Genomic DNA, 16,429 nt, shown 5'->3' on the forward strand with positions numbered 1-16,429 from the left:
AAGTAGCTTGAGAAGCTTCCACCTCTTGGAAGCATATGGATTCTCGGCTGCGTTTATTTCTCAGTGTTAGCCACCAGTTTTACAAAAGCTCTGGTTTTATTGGTCTCTATGTGTAATGCAGATGAGACGTAAGCTTGGATTAACACAGGACATGTCATATTTCTGGTATTATATTTAGCTTCACTTTCATGAACAACTGAAAGCAACAAGCCATACGGCCTCAGAGGAACTGAGAAGATGGGTTCCAGTATCTGTGTGAGCAGCTGTTTCATGGAGTTCAGCGAGGGAATTTAGAAACCTTCCCGTGGCCTGATCACAGGAGCCTGTGGAGCACAGCATAGTAGTTGGCTTTGCCATAATTTATTTCATATATAGAAGCATTCTTCTTCCCCTGTGAATAGAGGAGGAGTTCAGGAGCTTTTTCCCACCCCCCAGTTAAATGAACCTGGGAAGTACTATCAGAAAGAAAAAAATCATGAAGCACTCGAGCAGCTTGTAAATACTGAGGGTTTTATTTCCACTTCACATGGTCTCCAACAGACTCTTAAACAAGACCAGTTACAATTTAGGATGCCCAGAGATCTCGATGGTTTTCCCAAAACGAAGGAAGTTCTCGGTAAACACTGTACATAGCCAGTTGAACTGCTAACAATAATTTAAAAACTCTTTTTGTATAGTCAATGCAAGAATACCAACGATAAAAGTACAGTACAGGTAAATTCACAACAATATTACAGTGAAACAGATTGACTCACATTTATGTGATGGTAGAAGTACAGTAGCAGTATGTACATGCACTAAAGTGCGAGGACCCAGAGGCATGCAAGTCAAGTATTGTAGGTGTATTTTACAGCTAACTCCATAAGACTTTCTGAGGCATTCTTTTTTTTTTACATTTTTTCTTGTGTTTACCTGTGTTCCCCTCCATCTCAATTAATACAAGTCTAGTGAACTAGCTTAATGGCTTTCCTCACTACTTAAAAGGTATCGCTTCAGACAGTTGAAGCATCTTTAAGAACCTTACTTTTAAAAACCGATAACACTGACATTAAAATAGAATAAAATTAACTTAAGACCCTAGTTTTACATGAAATAAAAAAAAAACCAACCCAAAAAACCCCAAACCAAAATCGAAAATGTAACAGTGCAAATATAACCAAAAGGCAGTCAGTATTTGGAGAGAGCGCGAGCACGTATTCAAATTCCCTTAAAACTTAATTTACATTGTATTTTAAATCTTACTTTATATCATTTTCACCCTTTTTTTTTTGTTTTGTTTTGTTTTTTGTTAATATACTGTATGTAGAAAAGATGGAGACAAAAATAGTTTTCTCAGCTATGAAAAAAATTAAGTTATTACAGGCACATTAACTGTTTCATTCTAGAAACACCTCAGTTTCCCAGGTCGGACATTCAGCAGCTGCGTCTGAGAACATTCTTTGACCTCTCCAAGCGGACCTCTCTCCTTGGGGGCAGAGACGGCTGGCGGGCGACCTGGGGGAGGCAGGTGGCAGCCCCCTCCCCGTTCCCGTGTGGATTCAGGCCGGCTCGCCTCCCTGGCTGGGGGTCTCCGCCAGCGGCTCCTTGCATCCGCTCTCCTCCGAGGAAGTCAGGTCTCCGGTGGACTGTGAGGCAGTAGGGGAATGTGAAGCCCATCGCGACGGTGGGCGCCGGTTCGCTGGTCTCTCTGGCCGGGAGAAGCAGGGTTGGAGGGACGGGGCTAGTGCAGAACAAGGTAGTTCCTTGGCAGCCAAGAGAGCAAAACAGCGGTTAGTGACTCGCGTTAGCGGCTGCCTGGATGCGCAAAGAATTAATTAACACAAAATTCAAACCCAAAGCCAGGCATCTGGCATGTCGCGGGACAAAAGCAAGCAGCAAACATCTGGCTGTGTGGGGGCTCCAGGTATCTGTATGTATGCCTGTGATTTATGGAACAGGTAAGGAGAGAATGAAAGAAAGGTTTGGCATGAGCTGGAGTAGCTGACAAACTTCCATTTGCTAATTCTCCTTGTGCTAGAAAGAGAAGAGCTGAAAAGTACATCTGCATGATAATTCAGGAAAATCCTCTATTCATCACGTTGCTCTCAGTGCTGACCTGGCATAGAAGGGCCAGGTTTGGCATTTGCAAGTGGGGTGAAAATCAACCACCAACTCCTTTTGTCTGCTTCAGAGTTCAGACTGACAAGCAGGAAAGACTTCCTAGCAGCAGAATAATGACTACAGGACTAGTTACGATCTCCAGCTGGATTACAGATGAGGCTTACCTACAGATTTTATCTTCCAGAATGTCACTCCTTATTGCCAGCTGCTGAAGCCTGAATGACAGGATTCAGTGGTACTGTGTGTTAAAGTCAACATTCACAGAAACGAAAAAACCACTGAAATTTATTTCTCTACCAGCTTTCCACTGTTCAGGCTTGGTAGCCTGCTTTTGTGATTAGAAACAGTCTGCAGCTGTAATTTTTCACCCTGGTACTAGGTTGGTAATTGCTTCTAATATTTACGGACTTTTCTGATAGCGCAGCTAGGCTTCCCGCCTTGCTCTGAATGCTCCTTATGAGGGATTGTAGGAGCCAGTCTTGTATGCCACAGCCAAACTTTGGAATTTCATTGGATACTTTGCATTTTATAAAAGCAAATCAGAGGAGTTTGTCAACCTATAGAAATGTGTACACCGAGGAGCAGTCACTGGAGAGGACAGGAGAGTTCAACAAAAATCAGTCTCAAAATCAGAATGCAAACAGGGGATAAATGCAGAGAGACACCAGAAGCAATACAATGCAAAGGAAAAGCTCTGGCACAGTAAGGCACGGGGAAACCGAGGCAGCAGTAGAACGATGCAGTAGGAAGCAAAGGAGAAGGAGAAACGTGACTAGGGATGGAGAATATTAGAGTAGGTAACATGATGTGATTGGCAGTGAACAAACAAGGTGATATGCCATTGAACCTCTCCGTTGCAGTGGGAGGACTGAACACGAACGTTACATGACAGAAAGACCAATTTTGAAGACACAGGTGAGGTATGGGAAATGGAGCTTGTGCAGACGTATGTTTCAGAGAGAGTGCATGGTCAGACTTGGGGAGGCCTCTGCAAAGGGTGAACCTTGGTGCCGTTGGGCAATATGCAGCCAACAGTCTGTAGGGTGACCTACAGTCGCACACCACCGCTCGAGGCAGAGCTGTGCTCATCTGCCCTCAGCACGCCCAGAGAGGGAGGCCAGTAAGCCATCACAGAAGCTGGTCGGGGGGCTGTGGAGCCTGCACCGCTGGGTCTCTGCATCCTCACCCCCCCACCCCATCTCTGTACCGTAAACTTCACAACAGCCCTCGCTAAAACAACAGGAAAAGCTGAAGTTTAAATTGGTGCCAACCAGAAGATGGGCTCCGTGTCCTTACTTCACCTTATCCCATTATGCCTGGGGCAACATATGGTCTGTGAAAGCTGCCACTAGACTCAGATTTGTTAAGAGAAATCCGTCTGCGCAGCAACACGCAGGGGCAGCACATCACGGTGAACTGAGGCTGTGAGATTTGCGGGTTTTGCTTTAGCCCCTTTCTAAACAGCGGCTTAAAATGATATCTGTATAGCACCGCTTGCTTCTGGCTGCTTTATCCTGGTTTCATAGCAGTAAATGAGAGTCAGCGCGGTGATAACAAACATTTATTTCCACTGCTGCCTCCCGGTTCAAAAGCCTCTCTCCAGCACGCCCACAGATGGTGGTCAGCTTTTACCAAACGGCGGGGTTAAGCTCATCTTATCTGTGATGTACACATGCCCAGCACAACGCAGGGGCTGCTGTGCTGGCGATGGATGTTGCTCCAGGGCCAACAAGTGACTGGCAGCCGAATCTCAATCAGTGCTGGCTGCTGAGTCAGTCACCTCCTCCCTGCAGCGTGGCTTCCTTGGTGTGCGCTAAAGAACTCCAGCCATGAGGAGGGAAACTGGGCGGGATGGTTTGTGAAACCCCCTCCTCGCTCACCACAGGTAGGCGGCGTAGCTAGAAATGGCTAAAAAAATGTCAGTGTCCTGAGGGTAATTTAGTTTGGTGGTTACCTGGGGGTGCGGGTGGAGGGGCAGCACTTCTTAGCCTGGACACTGGAAATGGGAAAGATGATTTCAGCTTTAATTTTTAGCTATTTCCTAAGCCAGGCTGTCAGCCACCATGGCTATGCCTATATTACTAAATAAATAAAACAGTTTTCTGGCCCTGAGGAGGAGTGGGTGGTCACAGCTCATACCCACACAGCTTCTTCCCTCCCTCTGCTGTGGCAACCCCAGCCACTGGCCAAAAGTAGGCTGGGAACAGCTTTATGAGCAAAGGTGGTCATCAGCCACAGGCTGGTGCTGGACCCCCTTCCCCAGCCCTCTCCTCCTACTGCCATGGCTGGAGGGAATGCACCCCGGGGCAGCCAGGAGCCCTGCCCAATGCTGTGTGTTTGTAAAAAAAAAATAATGTTTGTTATTAAATCTGAATCCCTCCCCAACATTTTTGCATATCTTTATGTTGGTCTTAAATTTTGCCAATTTTTTAAAGTTTACAAAAAGCCCCAACAGCAACAGATTTCGACTTCAGTGCAACCTCTTCATAGCCCATGCAGGACACAACAGATGTGTTCCTATCCCGAGCACTTCCTGACCACGGCATACAAAGGACCCCACAGGGAAGGTGGATGCGTGCTGATGATACCTCTGGAATTGTGGTCGTTTATTTCCCTTCGTTAACCCACACGTTCAGAAATGACCGCTTTCGGAAAAGCTCTGGAAACAAGGTAGAAAGGACTTACAGCAGTGAGGCAGGCAGGGTTAGAGTCCCCAGGGGGTAGTTAATAAGACAGTTTGGTTCTGGACAGAACAGACAGAAAAGAAAAAGAAAGCAAGTAGGTTGGAAAGAACTGTTTTAATCAATTATTTTTTTAAAGTGAAGATTTCATGGCAGCAAGGAAGAAGTCTCCAGATGTTACTACCCATTCAGATCATGTTACCGCTGTTGTCACAGGGAAACTAATAACCAAAAATAAGAGATAGGCCACTAGCAGAAGAAGATTTAGAAAAGAAGGAAGCAAACAAACCAACCTTTTACAATCCTAGCACAGTCTCAGAAGTGGACATAGCATTAAACAAACCAAACATTTCTACTCAGCAGAGAAAGAGATCTTTTATCCTTTGCCAAACTTGATTAGAGCTAAGGAAAAACCACATTACTAAGAAAGAGAAAGAAAGCTTTTTTTTTTTTCCCCTCTTCATTTGATTTCAAGAGCGAATTTCTGCTTAGGAATTCTTTAACAAGCAAAAAAGCGACTGATACTTTGTGTTGCTCATGCTTATGTTGCTCAGGTTTCATGAAAGCCCTTTCCCTCACCCTTCTCCCTTGTTCCTGTTTAACAGCAGTGCTGGATGGGAGACTCAAACTAAAGCAAAAGCCCTTTAATTCTGACACCACCTCCCCTTCTTTTCAGCATTCCCCCTCCCGTGCTGAATGGTTCAGTGGCAAGTGTGCAGCAACTGGTGAGCAGAGGGCACAGCAGCTGCCCTCTCCTCCATGGGTCCATGTGGACAGTCCTTTCACAGTGCTGTCTCCATAAAAGGGTCTGACCCCAGTCCAGGACTGTTGTGTAACCTCTGTGATTTACACCCTTGGTAGTTATAGAAGAAAAATATTCATACAGCTCTTACGTTGTTAGTTAAATAATGCTAGTCTGCATTTTTAATAGTAATATTTATAAATCACATGATATGCAAGTAAAATAGTGGTTTAGTGAATTAGCAGATTAAGACACTAGTAGGCTGCATGGGTGGCTATGAATTTGCTTGTAAGCACCTCTAGGCAAGTTAGAAAATATGAAGTTATTACTATTCTGTATGCGTATACACTCACATACATATGTACGTAAATATATAAATATGAACTAGATTTCATATTTGCAGGGGGAATATAAAACAAAATTATATAACTAAACCACTAAAAAGCTCAGATTAGAGAAAAGCCACCAACAGGTGCTCCATGCAAGTCTAGAAGTCATTAATATACCATGCCATGACTGCAGAAACAAGACAGCATTTGGTGGTGAGAAGTTCACTTGTCTTGGCCAACAGGTGAGGGGGAAGCAGAGCAGGGATCTACGGGAGGGTGGCAGGGACAGTGCTGACAAAAGGCTGCCCCTAGCACAGCCAGCCTCCTCCAAGATCCTAATGCGCTGAATTGCTGCATCTGGCTTTGTACAAAATGTTCTAAGTGGAATTTGTTCAGTGTAATTCGTGTGGTCAGTGTAATCCATAAATAACCCAAGGCATCTGCAGACTCTAAAATTATTTGAGGTTTTGTTTTCAGCAGAGAACCCATGCTCCATTAAGTACATCTTGTAGAGCATCATCTCACCTAGGAAAAGCTAAGCTCATGGTGTGAATGCCCACCACCTTCCTTTTAAATGCATATTCCTGAGAAACGACAAGGACCACTCGAAGATCATAACCTGTGCACCTAGACAACAGTCATAACAACTGAGTAAGAGTTACAAGAAAAAACAAGTCTTAGCCCTGAGGCTCAGAACTAAAAAAAATAGGCAAAAGATACTGAGAATTCACCAAGAGGAGCAATTTTCTGCCAGGCCGATGGTCAATGAGTTTTTGCTAAACAGCACTGACCCAAATCTCTCTGTGCATCAAACTCAGGTACTGATGCTAGTTGTATTTTGCCACCAGCAATTTGTGATGATGTGGGATGACATCTGTTTACTTAGACTTGAAATCTGCTGAGACATTTTAAAGATGCAGGAGGAAATCAAGAGTTTCCAGGAAGGCCTTGAAGGCAAAGCTGAGTTGAAGCTTTAAGACTGCAACACACTTTCTAATAAGGACCAGTAGTGCATTCCCCGTATTTCAAACTAAGGACAAAATACAGAGATAGCTAGAAAGGGTCAAATAAATGAGGCTGCTTTCCACTTTTATTCACTATGAGGTTTGTGCACAAAGCCCACTTTCATTCACTGTTATTTATAATGTGCGTGTGGTTTCTTTTTTTATATATACAAACTTCCCTATTTATATCTGCTTAAACTGCATGTAGGGAATATATCCTCAGCTTTGGATCCTTTGTTAGGCAAAAAAAAAAATCATGTTCTCTCAGCAATACCTACAAAAGGGGAACCGATTGTCCATTAAGAACCGCTCACTAGTGCAAGGCAAACTGCAGACCAAAAGTCTCAGCTCTCAGGTTCCCACAAACGCTTCAAGCCAAATGTTGACTTAGAAAATTGGGTTTCAACCTTCCCCTGAGGCTATTTGAGGCAGGAGTGGTGGGAGTCAGCCCAGTGAGGCTAAGGTGAGATGTCTGGGGTGTGTAGGGGTCAAGGAGGAGCAGCTGCCCTGTGGCTGGAGCCCACTGAAACATCAGGATGCTAGAGGCAGAGAGGATGATGAGGGGCTCCTGCCCTGGGGACTATCACCAACCAGTAGAGCACATGCCATTTAGGTGCTGTTCCAGAAAGCTGACACGTGCTGGGTGTAATTCAGCTTCTCCAGACTTCTCAGGGCAACACTCTCATGTGCACACAGGTTCACCAGAAAAAGGAGGCTTGGACACTAATAACTGAAAAGCTTTTGTCCATCATTACATCCTCTTTTTTTGATTGCTGTAGCACATTACTGTACCTGAGAATCTGGCCCTACCTTGGGCATACCTGCTGAGACAGATGATGGCTGTTACACTGTTAATAGCAAAATATCAATAAAGAATTCATAAACACTAAGTGTGCATGTGCTTAGGCTAGCTGATTGTCATTTTCTTTTCTTTTTCTTTCCCTTTTCTTTTTGTGAGGCTGCAACAGTCAGTACCAAATGTCATGCCATTTAATCACATTCACAGACCCAAGCCAAACTTAATCAAATACATCCAGAAAAGATATGCTGAAGGCCCTGAAGATTTCACTAAGGGTATTGTAGAGACTATTTTTCACACAAACTTGTTAACACTTATTCTTGCATAGGAGAAAAAGTCTACCTTTCCACCCAGCATAAAAGAGAAATTTACTCAAACTTAGAGTCCCTAGAGCAACTGTAACGCATTGTGTGTTTTGTGACAGAAAACCCTTATCCTAGTCATTCAGGGGAGAACCATTTTTATCCTGTGAAGGCATCTTTATCCTGTAGAGGATAAAGCTCTTCTGATGCTTTCAAGCCTGATAAGCTGTCAGGATAGAAACTCAATTCTTTAAGGAGTTCTTCAGTGACTAATCCAATAGTTTCATGAGTGGCACTTGCTGGTGGTACCATGACAGGACTAGGATATTCATTGTAAATACTCACAAGGACTGCAAGACATCTCATAATGCATTTGTTCAAAGAAGAGTACATTTAGCTATAGGAGGAAAAACAAACAAACTCATTACCTCTATGGACCCTGGATCTACTTTGACAATTTCTCCTGTGCTGTTGTCATTGCTAAGATTTGGTGGGCTGTGTGAAGGTAGCCTTCTCTCTTCCTTTAAGGCATGCTCCAAAAGTTTCTTATTCAAGATCCTGGCAGCATTTTCTGTAAGTGTATACCCTGGAGGAGCAGATAAGTCCTGCCTGATACTTGTCACCTCAGTCCCTTCTTCCTTTTGTGTCTCTGTCCCCAACCGGAGAGGACTGGGTGATCTGCCACGGGCATTTGTACATGGCTCCTGCACCGGACCCAGTTCTGGTCTGGGTTCTGCTGACCTGGATCGGCTGCTAGACCTGGGGCATTTTTGGAAAGTCTCATGAAAGATGGGGCTATGGTCAATAATGTTGAACAAACTGGAGAGGCCATCGTTGATGGTGGTGTGGACAGGGCTTTCCCTTGTAGTAGTTGATCTAGCCCAAGCGGACTCACTGAATCCTTTCTGAGGTGTGCCAGGCAAAGTCCGGTTATTTGGCTGGTCTGATTTGGGAAGGATTTTTCTTTGTAACTTTGGAGAGCCGTATTTGGGGGAGCAGCATGTGCGTTCAAACTTAGCCTGGACCTTTTCAATGACGGGGGTCACTTGCCTGCTTCTTAGGCTTCTGGATGGTGAAGAGACAGGCGTGGACCCCCCCTTTGGTGTCAGACACTTGTGTGGACTGCTGGTGATATTGCGCAGGGCTTCTGTCTGCAAGCCAACACTGATGGTCTGCGTGGTCTGCGTCCCTGTCGTTCTCATACCGTTGGTTTGACATGCAGTATCTTTAAACTGAGGCTCTGTTGAATTAGAGCGTATTGCGTTTCGGACAGAGAAAGCAACCTCCTTCATGTCATCACTCATGTTTTTGGACATCTCCAAGCTGTGCAAGGGTGAGGCAAAGCCCACAGTAGTGCAAATAGGACGTTCGATGGGATGAAGACCATTCTCCAGAAAATCCTTATGATGTTTGGCCAGGTCACAAGACCATCTTCCAAACATATCCGAGGAAGCACCTTTTGTCTCAGTGACATTCCCCATCGCTTTGGTCACGGAAAACAGGAAGTCCGGCTCAACCTGGTTTTTCCCTTCGCTGCCAGCTATCACTGAGTTATCAAACCTACGGACAACCGGTGGGCTGTGAAAGACCCGAACTCCCATTTTTTCATTTACACCGTGACTCCTTGTTGGCTGCTTCTGGCAGTGCTCTGGGCTGGTCATGGTGTTAGTTGTCATAGTGACACTGGTGGTGAGGTACCATGATGATGCCTGGAAGGGATCTGAAGCAGGATCATTCCCAGCTTTCCCAATTTCTGTCCTTTCTGTCCAGCCTTCTGCAGGCTTCTCGGTGGCCCCACCATGGTTCCTAGTGTTACTGTAATCCCAATTTTTGTTGAACTCCTCAATGTATTTCAGATCATCAGGAGACAGGGGAGGGGTTATGTCATCTTTGCTGCTGGATGAAGGCATGTTTTTTTCTGGTAGAAATGGAGAAATATCCATCAGGCGCTGGAATTCTGACATGGAAGAAACGGACATCGCCCTGGGGAGGGGAACACAAAAGAGTCACTCATAGGCTTGGAAATTCTCACAGAGCGATTTATTTTCATCAGCAAACTAATTCAGGAAACCCAACTTTCACTATCTGCTTACATATATAAAACCACTTGTAGCAGTCTCTTTCATTAAAGTTCCTTTTAATTATCTCTAAAATAGCTGTAAAACTCAGGCATTCCTGATGTGTCATTAAGAGTACCAAAAGGTTTATCAGTGGCTCTTAATTTCCTTCTTTCTCGTGGATTGCTGCTTGCCAAATGTCTGAAATATGGAGCAGTAGGATGCATTTCAGAAATATACCATTCATTGAAAATGAGTGTGACAACACAAGGCATGCTTTTCAAAGCAAGCAAGGAGTATTTCTAACTTGCTGGGAAATCAGCAAGTCCACTCCCGCTCCTGAGATCGCCCAGGTTGCACAGCTGGTGTGTAGCAATGTGGGACATCCAACCTAGATACTGTTACATTGAACTGGCTTGGTGAGTTGAGCTGGTGATAAAATCCAACCAAAGGGAGTCGCTACACGATAATGCTGGATTCTTGGCTTTTCTGCATTTCGCTAGTTTGTACAAATGACAAGCGTTCAGCTGAGCTGTCCTACTGCTTCTTTTTAAGAAAAAACCAAACAAAAAAGGAAGCTTTGTGAATGGGACTACTTAAAAATGCAAATGAGAGTAGTTATCAGAGTCAGCTCAATGAGGTAACTCAAGCTGGGTGAGGATTTAGCAAGCAGTGTGTTTTGTAGATGAGTGATCTGGAGGCTATAGTAAAATCACACTGAGTTTTAATCAAGAGCAGTAGCTGCTGATAGGATGCATCTAGGTTAGGGAGTTAGGTGAGATCAGGAGTGTGGTTCTGAAGTGGATCTCCTATTCAGATGCTCTGGTTTGCATCGGTGGCAATCTCAGAGAGCATGGGCTGGGCTCCTTTGGGATGAAAGCGAGCTGGAAGATGCTCTCCAGAAGCACAACCAATGCACTCTAGGGTTAAATAGGTATTCAACCCATGGGATCAGACCAGAACTAGTGCAAAGCAAAATATTTCTGACATGCAGAGGCATGTCAGGTCCTCAGCAACAACTGTTTCCTTCTATATATTGATGTCTATAGGTCTGCAGTACTGGCCAAAGCAAGTGTATCCTGCAGGGTAAGCTGCAGCTTCATACACTTTCATACAGTTTGATCTTTATGCACCACAGCTGAATGTGGCCCAAGTAAATCAGAGTAGAACAGAAGCATATTGAGACAAATTAATCCCTGGGTAAATCCATTAATCTGGCTCTCAGGCTGCGCAGGAGATGGCATGGCTATGGCCTGGGGCTGTAGTTTGGGTGCCAGGGAGCTATAGGCTCTGGCAGCTGAGCTTTTGCTGGCTTTTCCCTTTAAGTTTTACTCACCTTTGAAGATTTCCTTTGTGTGTTTCTTCCTCCTGAAGTAAAACAGAAACAAAGAGGATGTTATTTCTGAAGCTGTTGGTGACATTAGCTTGTGAGTGTTTTGTCATGCACTTCCCGTTAGCTGCACCAGGTATGTTTGTCTTTAAAAAGTGGCTGATTTTCCCTCTGATAAGGAATCTTAAATTGTTAGTGGGAATATTCTTCCCTTGGCCCACAGACAGCAGGCTGGGCAATCCCATCAGGGCAACAGACTGTACAGGGAAAGCCCATATGCCAAATCTACACCAGCCTTGAACTTTGATAGTCCCATGCAATCATAAATAGAGGTAAGCTGCAAATGGCTTTTTTCCACGTGTACACTGTATTGGTTTGGACCATATATTTCTGAGTGAATTTGTTCTGTGGACGTAATCTGCTTTATGGCAGAGACCTAGCTGTACTGAAATAAGAGATAAACCGGGGTCTTTTGACATAAGATTTCATTATATGTTCTCTAGGAACCAACAAATGGCACCAGTTGAAACTCATTAAGCTAGCTATATTAAATCTGTGGGAAGACTGTTACTTGTTTCATAGGGGGAATACCTACAGCTTGCTAAAGGCATTTAGATGTTTTTATGGCAATTATTTCCTTGTGACAATTCCCATAATGAGTTGGGTTTTTTAGTAGACACTTCTGAAGCAATTGCTCTACAGTTATTATTTTAACTGTTTGCTTGTATTTCTAATAAACTATAAGGAATACAAAATATGATCAGTAAAAATAGAGTACTAGATTTCTTTTATTTGACTTCATGAAGTCAAGAACTGGGACCCTGGGTTTCATTCAGTAACAATACAAACAAAACTGTGAAGATCTGGAACTGGTGAAAGTAAGCCTGCAGCAGTGCAGATTTCAGCAGGGGACAGACTACATTCACTACAGCCCAATGGCATCTCTTAGCACTGTGTTTTACATCTTTATAGCTTTATGGTGGGACCTCAGAGTAGGTACTTTGCTGATGAAGAATAACTTCATTTTTTAACATCTCATCTTACTTACTCATGCTGATCTATTTAGAAGGCAATCATAATGGAACGACCAGAAATGCTTCTCCACAGCACTTACTGCTTTACTAACAAAATATAGTCCACGTTTCTCCATATATATATATATATCTACTTACAACTCAAAGAGATTTAAGACCTTCTAAATCAGTATGTTGTGTCAAATATAGTTATCATACATAATATGAATGGCCACAAGGTGAGGGAATCTTTGGGACCTCTAGGCTGGCTCCCAGTCTCTCAGGTGATTGACACTGGTCTAATCAGCTCATAGCAAGGAATAAAATCTTGTCCATGCCAAATTCACTACTGGGTAACTGCGAACGGTGCCTGTGACACAGTATCTCACTTCCTACAGCATGGATGCTGCACTAATTCTGACAAAAGAGATAACACACCGGCTTGATGAAAGGTAAAAGAGCACGTACTTCTGTTAATCCGCTCAAGAATTTGTCCCTCTCCAGCTGCCGAGACCGGTGCTCATCAGACTCGTCGGGGGAATCAAGGGACAGTGACTCCAGAAAGAGGTTTTCTGTGGCGCTGCACCGATCGCTCTCCTTCAGCTTAGACAGTGACCGATCGTCAAACTGAATGGCATCTGAATCAGAGTAGGACCTTGACCCCATCGAACGAGACACATGAAGGTTCCCCTGGGTCGTAAATGGACGAAGGTTATTCTCCTTCTGGTCACACAGAAAACCACCTCCTCTTCGTGGGCTCACTTCTTTCTGAAGCTGGAGACAAGGCAAGTTAAAAGAACAGCAATTACTTATGTAGTGTATCGCATTCTGCAGAACTCATCCTTCCCCAGGTGTGAGGCACCTGGGCCCTGGAGAGACACCATGAGATCACCGCCTGGCTCCAGGGATGCTGGCTTTGCTGTACTGGTCTTTCCACAAAGGCAGATGTCTCTAGGACTTTGATGCTATTGCTCATGGGATTTTGGGTGATTAAATGTGCATATGTACAGTTTTGCTTGTTTATATATATATGTATACATATATACACACTGTGTGTACACATACTCAAAATAATGCATCTGTTTCTAATCTGATTTTTAAGGAAACAAATCAACGCGGACTGTTATTTGAAAGCAGTCTTGATATCAGATCCTAAAGAAATACAAGTAGAAGCTCAAGGAGGGGTGAGCGACTTGGAGTCTCATCAAAACAAATACATTTTTCTTCTGGTCAGCAATACAAAGGCTGCACTTTTATGTACATCACTTGCTTCCAGAGGTGGAAAATTCCCCTTAACAAAAGACAAAAGCTTTGTTTTATAAATGGTCTAGCTCTAATGCATGGCTAGAAAGTTGACTGTTTGTACAGAACAGCATTGTCAAAGGGAGGAATTAGGCATGCAAAGCATGTTTGAAGAAAATGTATATTTATTGAAGGGCCATCAAAGCCATTAACTCTATACTTTGCAAAAGCTGGGTAAAGAAAGGGTGAACCACTAGTGAAATTGCCAATCTGAAAATTAGATTATGTGATCAACTTCTCATTTAATTGCAAATACAATGGGAGAGATGAAATAAGTGTTATTTTCAAACATGGTGAATGACAGCAGGAATCTGATAAGTAACTCTGATGTTTTGCTAGAGCAAAAGATTGTCACTAAGATTAGTGACAATAAGCTGTGAATACTAGTCATTCCCTAGGACCTAGAAAACACAGTATTTTAATCTTGTTGCGTGTGTTCGGAAAAATAAACAGACATTGTATTGCCTAATGTAGATCAAAACATTTTAGGTCCCAAATGATGAAAATTGCACTTGGGCTGAAATCAGTGAGATTTTCGCTTGATTCAAGTCTACAAAAAGGGGAATGCATCTTCAGTGTTCTGCTCATGATACACAAAATCTGAAACAGTTTTACCAAAAGCAGCTAATTTAAGGTATCATATAAAGACAGGGGCTGGAAGGTATATTAAGGGATCCTGGAGTCGGTTTCCCAGCATATGCGCAAGACCCAAAGCAAGGAGAAATGGTAATCACATGTTTTCTGTATACATAGTTCCAATTGCAAGCCCTTCCAGATTTTCAGAGATCATATAAGGATAATGATCTGGGATCCTTTATGAGAAAACAGTACAGATACTGGCTCACTCTCTGAATCTCAGACAGCTGACAGGAAAATTAAAGTGAAAAATACTGGCCTAAATGTTCAAGAGTGACTAATGATTTTGAGTCCCTTGAGTTAAAGGTATAAACACACAACTTTTCGTACAGGTGATTTTGTGGCTTTAAACATTCACCAGTGCACTCTGTACACAAATAGCTTTAGGAGCACAGGGGAGGGAGATTCTCTAAGGGAAAACAAAGTGACAGCGTACTTAAAAAGAAAAAACCCACAACTTTGAGCTCGGGAAAAGTAGGTCATCATGTTTTTTATATGCGAGCAGTATTCCCATAACCATCCAGAGTAGAGTATATTATATATTTTATGCATTGGTGTGAGCTTCCCCCTTATCATACATGTATTATTCAGGAGCTGTGTGAAAGCAGACAGGCATAAAGCATTAGTATGAAACTTGGCACACGTGCTTCTGCTATCTCTTAGACTCTGTTTTTCAAACATACACACTGGTGTAGTCTTCTCATCCTCTACGTATTGCCATACATGGAATACACACAGAAAAACCCTGGGGAGAAGGACTTCAGAGATACACTAATTGTTTCCATATAAAGTAGGGCATGACTGCAATCTGTGAGGATATTCAACTAAAAGCCTGCAAATATTTGCAAGCTTCCTGTCACATAGGGAAATGTTTGATTATAAGCAAAGATGGAATTATGAAGTTTTGCAGGCAGGTAGCCAAGATTTCAAATGCTATTTCTGATCATTTATTCCCCTGAAATTAGCTTGATACAATATCTTTTACTTCCCCTATCTATTGCTAATTCTGTGTCAGCTCTGTTGTACAGCAAACATGTAGTTGAAGCTTAGAGGTTTCAGAATAGTAACAAAAGAAATCAGCTCTGGGACAAGTTAAGAGCTATTTTGTAGGCTCTCCCAAGATGACACTGAGAGTTTATGTCAGGTTTAAAGAGAATTAAAGGCTAGGTAACATTACCAGGGATTTATCTGTTGCTTCCTTTAATGTGCCCCATTCCCAGGGAATAGAAAAAGCAATCCTTAACCAGGTCAAGTCCCTCAAGCTATTGAGGATACATTGAAGAGACAATATTAAAAATACAGTTCATAGGGACATAAACACCCAAAGAGGTACCAGTGACTCTCTGAAGAGAAGTTTGTGTCCACACCCTGAGTATATTGGGAATTTTTCTGAGGGTTATTTAATTCCCATTGTGCACAAAAAATCCACAAAAGGCAGTTTGGCCACTGAAACTCAACAGTTAGAAACGAGGCCGGTCAAGGCATGGGGAGCTTGGCACCTTCTGACACTGAACTCTGGAAACCAGGTAATTTTGATGAAGGCTACAAGCCTTCCTAGCACATAGGTTTTAGTTGTTTTATCTTAGGAGACATGCTATTGGGCTGCATTATAACGGCTAGCTCAACAAGCTGCATGTGGAATACACAAAAATGCTCAGAAAAATGGGAGATTAAAAAGTCCAGAATATAATTTATTTTTAAATTTAGAAATAATAGATAATAGAAATAATAAAAATATTTTTAAATTTAGAAGCTCAAAAATCACCTTCTTTGGTCTGAAAAACCTTCATATTGGTCACCACCCACTCAGACCTACACTTTTAGCAGTGATTTTAGAAATGTCTGTAGAATACAGGATTTTGCTAAGTGCTTCTCTGTGGGTTTAAAAGCCATAGCTTAAGCTGAGTCTTGCACTCATAATATTTACAGCCTGGTGTCCTTTCTTTAGCTTCTTGTTGCTTCTTCAGGCATGGGAATATGAGACAGATAATGAACCCTTTTCAAAAAAGTGGTCATGAAGTTACGCTGGGCTTTCATCCACTTAACCTGTGAAGCTACTTTGTGCTTCGTTCAAGTGTAGTGCTCCCTAGAGAGCATGCACAAATCCGGTGCTGTTCCATTTCTGATGTCCTAA

The 16,429-nt window shown here is 43.0% G+C and overlaps 1 protein-coding gene across 4 annotated transcripts in view; it reads right to left on the reverse strand.

The window, feature by feature from the left end:
* Positions 1-493: 493 nt before the first annotated feature.
* The window catches only part of MTCL1 (microtubule crosslinking factor 1), a 106,658-nt gene continuing 90,722 nt past the window's right edge, over positions 494-16,429 (reverse strand). For 2 of the 4 annotated variants that reach the window (XM_014938594.1, XM_014938593.1), the window contains 4 exons: positions 12,826-13,131; positions 11,351-11,382; positions 8,386-9,940; positions 494-1,742 (listed from right to left, as the gene is read on the reverse strand). In XM_014938594.1, coding sequence (XP_014794080.1) covers positions 1,539-1,742; positions 8,386-9,940; positions 11,351-11,382; positions 12,826-13,131 — 2,097 coding nt within the window. In that variant the 3' untranslated portion in view covers positions 494-1,538. Of the gene's footprint in view, positions 1,743-4,785; positions 4,844-8,385; positions 9,941-11,350; positions 11,383-12,825; positions 13,132-16,429 lie in introns of all 4 variants that reach the window. The other 2 variants (XM_014938596.1, XM_014938592.1) reach the window with 2 other exon arrangements.

Source organism: Calidris pugnax, unplaced genomic scaffold (genome assembly GCF_001431845.1).
Source record: "Calidris pugnax isolate Ruff unplaced genomic scaffold, ASM143184v1 scaffold13, whole genome shotgun sequence".
Classification (NCBI taxonomy): Eukaryota; Metazoa; Chordata; class Aves; order Charadriiformes; family Scolopacidae; genus Calidris; species Calidris pugnax.